This window comes from Pterocles gutturalis, unplaced genomic scaffold, assembly GCF_000699245.1.
Source record: "Pterocles gutturalis isolate BGI_N339 unplaced genomic scaffold, ASM69924v1 scaffold31836, whole genome shotgun sequence".
Taxonomy (NCBI): Eukaryota; Metazoa; Chordata; class Aves; order Pterocliformes; family Pteroclidae; genus Pterocles; species Pterocles gutturalis.
In genome coordinates this window covers 4,408-12,504 of record NW_010106477.1, presented here as the reverse complement: position 1 = coordinate 12,504, position 8,097 = coordinate 4,408, and the positions used below count along the sequence as shown (strand labels likewise).

At 46.1% G+C, this 8,097-nt stretch overlaps 1 protein-coding gene across 1 annotated transcript in view; it reads left to right on the top strand.

Annotated features, from left to right (window-relative positions):
• CSNK1E (casein kinase 1, epsilon) overlaps positions 1-8,097 on the top strand; it is a 17,572-nt gene that overhangs the window by 8,060 nt on the left and 1,415 nt on the right. Inside the window, 3 exon segments of the mRNA XM_010087804.1 lie at positions 5,646-5,816; positions 7,360-7,508; positions 8,023-8,097. The exon segment at positions 8,023-8,097 is cut by the window's right edge and continues 6 nt beyond it. Coding sequence (XP_010086106.1) covers positions 5,646-5,816; positions 7,360-7,508; positions 8,023-8,097 — 395 coding nt within the window.

Below are 8,097 nucleotides of genomic sequence, written 5' to 3'. Positions count from 1 at the left end.
AGTTCAGCCAGGTCTTAGCCTGGTGATGGCCATCATACCAGGTTCTGTAAAAACCTTGTGCAGGTTAGTACCCACTGCATTTAAGTGTCCTGAAGCCATCCAAACTCGTGTCCTGGGAATGAGCCCCTGGTGCACAACACCTGGTTGCTGTGAGGAAAAGAAGTGAAAACCTCTTGCAGTTTTCTCTTCCGTTCCCTGACCAGATACTTCTCTCCGATGTGTGACTTTTTTGGGCTAAACTTTGTCCACAATGGTAGAGTTTCATAGTTATCGTAGGGTGTGTTCTGAGCAGGCTGACTCAGTTCTGCTAGTGGTTGGCAAATCCGAAGAGCAGAAACACTGAAGCTGCCCTGCCTGTGGTCCCAGGAAAGTAGCTGCTGTGCTTACAGCTCAGTTTGTATCTTTGAGAGACCTTCTTCTGAAATGTATAAGCTGGGAACTTGAAAATCAGAGCAGGGAACTCAAACCCTTTAAAGTAACAGCTTCCACGGGACTTCATGTCCTCGTGTGCTACGGAAAGCTTCCCACTCTCTTTTCTCTTGCAGGTGGTTTCTCAGGAATCTGGAGTCAAGGCTTGACCTGCAGAAAATAAAGCAATTTCCCCCTGCCTTCTTTGCTTAATACTGTATAACTGTAGACTGAAAATACTTTTATTTAAATCGAGATAGGGAGTGTTGTATGTTAGGAGTGGGCCGTGATCTCCTGACCTCTTCCATGTAGTAAAAATAGTTCTCATAGAGCTTTCTGAGTTGGTCTTCTGTATTTTGGCTGGACCTGCTTATATATAACTGACTCTCCATTGAATTCTCAGTCAAGATTTCCACAGCCATGGTAACTGCCACAAGGAGACATGCACAAAGTGATTCTCACTACTAAGTCTGTCCATTCTTTTGTGTGTGCCCGCTCTGTCTGAACTGATCACGAGAGGCTAAATGTCTGGTTGTGGGGTTGGCTTTTTTTTTTTTTTTTTTTTTTTTGAAGGGACTTTATTATTCATCCCGCCCCAACTTAGCCCTTTACTACTGGTGCTTGGCTTGTGTATCAGGATGAACAATGTCTGAACACTAATCCAAGGGCAAGCTGTGTATGCCATCAGTCTGAGCACAGCTATCGCTCTGTTCGTGCCCTTTGCTTCAGGAAGGGTGTGAGTTACTCTGTGCAGCAGGTCTTGGGTGTATTATCTCCACGTTGCAGGTAGTTCTCCTGAATGGCATAAAGGTTACATGACTTGCCTGGAGGAAAGGGGATGGGGGTGTCAGGGTTGCAGCTGGAGTTCCTGTTTCTCAAGACCTTGCCACAGGGTTTGTGACAGACACGTTTGTGAGTTAACAGCATTGCCATGGGAGCAGTCACTCTGAATTTTTTGACTTTTCAGAGACTAAATTCTCTGTCTTAATGTTACATTAATGTGGTTTAGGGAGAGGGAAGGAACCAGGTGCCGGGGTATTCGTGTGACAGGAATAGCAAATGAATAAATGCCTTTATTTGAATGTGCAAGCTAAGGGTTGGGCATTCCAGTGTCTGGAGGAAACACATTCTTTTCCCAGTGACTGGGGGGAAAAAGTAGGAGGGGAGATTGGAGAGGGTTTCCACAGCTGGAGACTTGCTGTTGGGGGAGTCATTGGACTGTGCAGGCTTTGGTTCACGCATTCCAGTCAATTTTGACATGCTCTGGGGATGAGAGTCCCTTTCACCCTCTGGAGCTTGTAAAGTCTGAAATAGATGCCCAGGGGTGCCCAGGAGACAGTCTTGGAAGAAGCCTGGTGGGTTCTGTCTGGTAACAGGAGGCTGGGGGTGGGGAGCAGTTCCTCCCCAAAACGCCTGTCCTAAATGGCATCAGTGTAGGCTGTGCAGAGCTTGAAGTTCTTCTGCTCATCCTGCTCTCTGTCACCCATTCCGGATTTTTGTGTGTTTTTAAAGGCTGTTGCCATGCAGTGGGGAGAGAAAGGGGAAGTGTAGTGCCTGCATGTGCAAAATCAGATATGAGTGCGTAGTCAAGAAAACATTGCTCGGTTAAGACTGTTTGCAGCTGGGCTGGCTCCAGTGAAGGCAGCTGATTTCTGCATGGGAATAGCATTGCTTTGGATAGGATCAGGATGGGGGAAAGCACTGAAATGGGGGAACAGGAGGCACTTTAGGCTGCAAAGAAATAAGTATTGTCATGAACCTTACATCCAAGGCAACTAATCTTTAGTCTCCTGTCTTTGCCCAAGCATGTCTTCCCCAGGTAACTCGCTGTCCTGCTACTCACCCTTGACTCAGGTCCTTCCGAGGACCCTGCTTTGGGAAGGGAATGAGGGTGTGGGCTGGCTGGGAACTTCCCTGGGAGTGGGAGGGAGCTGGCAGGAGATAGCTTACGGTGGGCGTTGGGTTTGAGAGGCCATGCTGGGTTGTGTGGGAAGGCAACCTTGTGTTTTCTGTTGGGGCTTGTGAGGGAGGGAGAAAAGGATGAGTGTCCTATAAAAGCAGCATTCCCTGATATATTGTAGGAGAGCTGAGAAGCTGAAATTAAATGGAGAGAGGAAGTGTGATGTGGTGTCACAGGTCACAACTGTAATCCTGCTTCTGGACTGACTTGCTCTGGGCACGCATTCATGTCACTTGTGTTTCTCTTTTCAAACTGTGAAGTGATGGGGGTTTTTTTTTGCCTGTGTCTCAGGGATGCTGCGAGAGTTAGTCAATGATAGTCAAGCTTCTAGAAGTGGAAAGTAGTGATATTAAATAACATTTCCTTGGTGTGTAGAGGTGAACTTCATTCTTCCTAACTCTACTTAATTACTCCACTTTTGCTTTCCGATTTTATCTAGTATCCTGAGGATGTTGGTATATGAGGCCAGGCAAATAAAGTAAAAAAATAAAAATTTAGAGATGTGTAATAGTAACTGAAGATGAAACAGAGAAATGGGATGTAAGAACTGTTGTTCTTCACCATTATCCAAGGTTTGGTTTGGCATCTTGTAGTTAGGGTTACAGGTGAAAGACAGCTACAATGTTTTGAGGTAGCTTGACAACTGTGACCAATCATGTTGGTGCTTCAGACTTGTCATAAATTTGAATCACGCTGAAATTGTTTAAGTAGACCACAGTGACCATGTGAACCTGAGATACTGGACATTGGGGATGCAACGCAATCAGACATTTATCATTCAGCATTTTAGTAATTAGGTGATGTGCTTGCAGTTGTTTTTCCTTGATCATATTGCTGTGTTAAGGCACAGTTATCTGTGTTTGCATGTATGTAATGGATACCAGTGAGCTGCCCAGTGTGGTTTTGTTACCCCTCTCATTGCCTCCACCAGGGGCTTGTAGCATCCCCCACTGACTTAAGGCTCCTTAACCTCAAGTCTCTATTCTGGCCTTCCCCGGATCACTAGGACTGTGCCTAGGCATATGTTCACACTGTGTCTCCTGTTCTGGCTGGGGTTGGTGGCTGCGCTCAAAGCTGCTGTGCTCCACACAGGTGGAGGTGTGTGGTCCAGCCTGCCCTAAGGAGTGTGGAGTTCAAGCAAGATTTTGGAGGCAAGATCCTGATTTATTCCTAAAATGACAATTTGATTGTTTAGTAGGTTTCTCTGTTCCTGCCCTGCCTTTCCATACTCCTCTGAGGGGCACCACCATGCTCTAGGCAGGGAACCCACAGTTACGGGCTTTAAAGCTGTAGCATGGATACGTCAAGGGTTGGCAAGTTGCAGGATTGAGGTTACCTTTGTCTCCGGTACTTTCAGACTCTGGATGTGTGTTCTGACTACTGTTTCCACAGGCCTTCTGTCTCAGGATGTAGGTCACTATCAAATATTGTTTAGTTCTATTTATTTATTATGCATGATGTGTACTCTCAGAGGGCTGCGATTACACGTATCGCAACCTTAGGCCAAATGCAAACTGTGGGTTTCTTTTTCCTGCTCCCTCCATAGCATCTAAGCATCTCGCAGACAGTCAGGTGCTTATCTTTGGCAGTAGCCTGATAAGATTAGGAAGTATTAGCCTCTTTAAAGTGGGCAACTTGAGGCAGTAAGTTACTGAGGTTAAAAAATGCTGTTACTTCTGCATGCTCAAAGAAAGACACTTTGGGGATCTGCAGGGCTGCATTCTCCTCTACTTCTGTCTTGGAACATGGTGTTTTTGTGGCATTTGATGTGCTTTGACCCAAAGGTGCTCTCCTCTCTGTTATGGAGAGATGAGACCCTCCTTCTCTTCTGCAACCATAGTGCTTTTTTTTTTCCCTGCTAATATTTTTAACTTGACAAGTCCCCTAGTTCTGAAAAACATTAGGAGGTTATGAGAGAGATGCAGGAGGAAGAAAGGCCCATGGTGACCAGCAGCTTGTGTCAGTACATCTGGACATCTAGATCTGTGAGGTGTTACAGCTACTCCTGTGTCAGGGTTCAGTTCAGCTAGCAGAGTAAGGGGTAGTTGTAATAATATACTAGCTTTTGAATGGGGCAGGTGATAGCATGTAACTGATACTGAGAATTAACCCAGACCAATATATAATCTGCAGCATCTTCTAGGACATGGCACTGAATCCAGCAAAATGTGCTGTAGTAGTAAATTAATCTAATAGATTAATCTCTTTAGTCTTTCTGCTATGCCTGTGCTCTCCTGCAAGCCATATTTTGCCTTTCTGTTCTCTGTGTGGGTTGGTGTTCTCCTCAAAATTAAAGTACTTTCTCCAAAGTGTTTGTTTTATTTGGGAGGGAAACAAGGGCAAGAGCTTCTTGGCAAAATTTATAGATGAATTTGTAAACGTGTTGGAGGAGCTGGGAGGAGTTTCACAAATTAACCAGTGGATATTTTCAGTTCCTGAGATTCTGCATCAACTTAATCTTGAGCTAACTTGAAACTTAAAATGGCATGGCCACTCCAGAGAACAAGTTCAATATGGAATGTTTTTGTTTTGGAAACAAATTTTTTGTTTCATAAATAAACATCTAAAAGTGTGCCCTTACAATGGCATATTAAGGGCAACCCCTGCTCTGAGCAGAGTTGGTAGTGATATCAGTTACACAGTCATTCCCCATTTGGAGGGGAACCTTTTGTTCAAACTATACTTCTGTATTCATGCCTCTTTCCTCCACAGCTTGAAAAATGCCACCAATCTGGAAAGACCTATGCACAGTATTACATGTGAAGCTTCTCTAAACTATCAACAAAGTAATTTACCACAAGAAGGGGTCTCTAGTTCCTCGTTTCTGCCCTGTGTAAAGAGTATCAGTGGGTAGCTTTGTCTTTCTGTGACTGACTAATCCCCAGGGTGAAGTATCATTCTGGGTGGAGAAGTGTAGGTGCCCTTCCTCTGGGACTGGGAAGAGCAAAATAGGCAGTGTCGCTGCAGCACTTCTTGAGCTGTTGAATTCTTGTGTGAATTAAGGCTTGTCCAAGTGAGGAGGTAGTCAGAGTAATTATTCATTTATGAAGTGGGTTGGGCTGTATGGGGAGAGGAGTGCTTTAATTCTTGCAGTATGAACATCTCCACAGGAATTTGTACTGGAATGTCATCTACAAGTTTGTCTGTCCATAGAAATCTACCAAAGAAGTGAGAGGGGTTGTTTCTTTCGTTCCATGTTCACCTCCAAAGCTGTGTGATTGCCAAAGCAGTTTTGGTTGCTGCTCACTCCTTGCCCCTGTGTAATTTCCTCCCACAGAGCAAAGTCGACGTGATGACCTGGAGAGCTTGGGCTACGTGCTCATGTATTTCAACCTGGGTTCGCTGCCCTGGCAGGGCCTCAAGGCTGCCACCAAGCGCCAAAAGTATGAGAGGATCAGCGAGAAAAAGATGTCAACGCCCATTGAGGTGCTCTGCAAAGGGTACCCTTGTAAGTGCTCTGATCTTGATGGCTACCTTGTCTGATGCATGGTTTGCTCTTGTGCTGAAACTTGATGGAGTCTTGAGTCTTGAAGGGCAACGCCCAGTACCTCCAGACCAAGATGTGCTGCTGCTGACACCAGTGATAAGGACAAAAGACTGGTGGTGATACAGTTCTGGTTCAGAAGTGGGAAATGTGTTTTTGTGGAGGGTCAAGCCTTGTATTAGTAAGGGCATGAGAGTGCTGAGAAAAATCTTCAGGACCTCAGAAACAGTCCGGAAGGTGGTGGGCAGTGAGGCGAGAAGGTGTGCTGATGATCCTGCATTTTAACTGGGTAAGGCGGATGAGGGCCAACTGTGATGAATCCCGGAAATAACCAGGCAGTGAAGTGGCAAATGCAGCTCTTTGTAGGTAAATGTGGAATAATGTATGTGAGAGAGAAGGCTTGGTCCTCCTGTCATATGCAGAATAGTAGGCTGTGAGCTGACCAATGCCGCTCACCAATGAGCTGTTGCAGTTACAATATATGGTTCCGTGAAAGCATAAATTTTGCCTTTAGGGGCTACTGAGGAAGGCAGATCGGGTGTTACAAATTACTAGGAAGGAAAAGAAGCCCAAACAGTGTGCATAAACCCATGGCCCACTCACACCTTGCATGCACTGTGCAGCTCTGGTCCATCCCACTGTTTCAGAAAGGATGTGGTAGAACTGGAAAAAGGTCCAGGAGAGGGCCAAAAGGGTGATTTCTATACAAGCAATGAGCTTGCTGGAACTTGGAAAAGAGGTGATAAGAGAGATGATAGAAGTCTACGCTATGGCTAGGCCTCCGAAAGTTTGGATGGGAGCTGGTTATTTGGTGGCCCCAATTCTTGTATTGGAAGAGAAACAAAGTTGGTTCCTGCTAGCTTCAGTGGCTCTTCACAGAGATTAGTAAACCTGTGGAACTCTCTCCCATAAGATTTTATGGATACTTAAAGCTTACAGGAATTCAAGGAGAGATTGGACAACTACACAGAAGAGAGATCCACTGAGGGTTACTAAATAATCAGAATCTACATCCAGATCAGGAAGTTCCCTGAGCTGAAAGTAGGTGGAAGCTGTGCTGATGTCAATGAAAGTGTCAGACATACTTGCCCCAGTCTTTCTCCTCCGTAGCTGTCTACTTCTGGCCACTGCTTAAGACAGGCTACTGAATTAGGAGGAGCTCTGGTCTGAGCTGAGCTTCCCAAAGCTCACTTACACCTGTTCTTTAGGGCTGCATTTCTACTCTCCTTCAGCGGGCTCTGTGACTTCTTACCTCTTGGTTGGAGAAGCAGCTGGAAAAAAGGAGATGCATGAGCATTTCCTCTGGTAAAAATAGGATGGGGTCATCTTGGTGGCTAAAGCACTGCAACTGGCAAGCTCTGTTTTCGTTATGCACCTCTGTGTTTGTGCCGTCCTGGTCCAGCACACTGCTGCTGAAAGGCTGTGGCGGCTCTGTGGTGGGACCAGGGTGGTGGGATCAGGGAGGTTAGATGGTGTTCAACAACCAGCTGTTGTTTGCTCCCTCCAGCTGAGTTCTCAACATACCTCAACTTCTGCCGCTCACTGAGGTTTGACGACAAACCTGACTACTCATACCTGCGGCAGCTCTTCCGCAACCTCTTCCACCGCCAAGGCTTCTCCTATGACTACGTCTTTGACTGGAACATGCTTAAATTTGTGAGTGTGTGTGGGGAAAGGGCTGGAGGGGCAGGTGTTCATTTATATCATAGAGATGGGGGAGGGAAGCTGGAAACTACCTGTCATTTGTACTTACCTCTGGTGAGCACTTTGAGAAAGGGGACCAGGCAGAGTGAAAAGAGGCGGAGTTGTTTGTTGGTGCTAACCAGGGGGTATAGCTACTGTTGCGTTAGTGAGTGTGTCTGATGGAGCATGTGTGTCACTAGATCTATAGGTGGGTAGAGATAATTTTTCAGGAGAGAACTATATTTGGAGGTGAGACACAGATGTGGATTGTAATAACAGCTGTAGTACCGTATGCTTTCTTCCCTGTTACCTCATGGAAGAGAATGAGGCCTTCTCTGGGTGGAGTGGAAGATGGTGAGGGGAGAGTGTGTTTTGGGGATGGAGCTCTGCTTTCTTGGCGTGATGGAGCTCTCTGTGTTTTTGTCTGGGGCCTCTACTGTCTCTTGTGCCTGACAGCCATGTGTGGCATGAGGGTTTCTCTCCTCAGGGAGCAGCCCGGAACCCTGAGGATATGGATCGGGAGCGGCGAGAGCATGAGCGAGAAGAGAGGATGGGGCAGCTC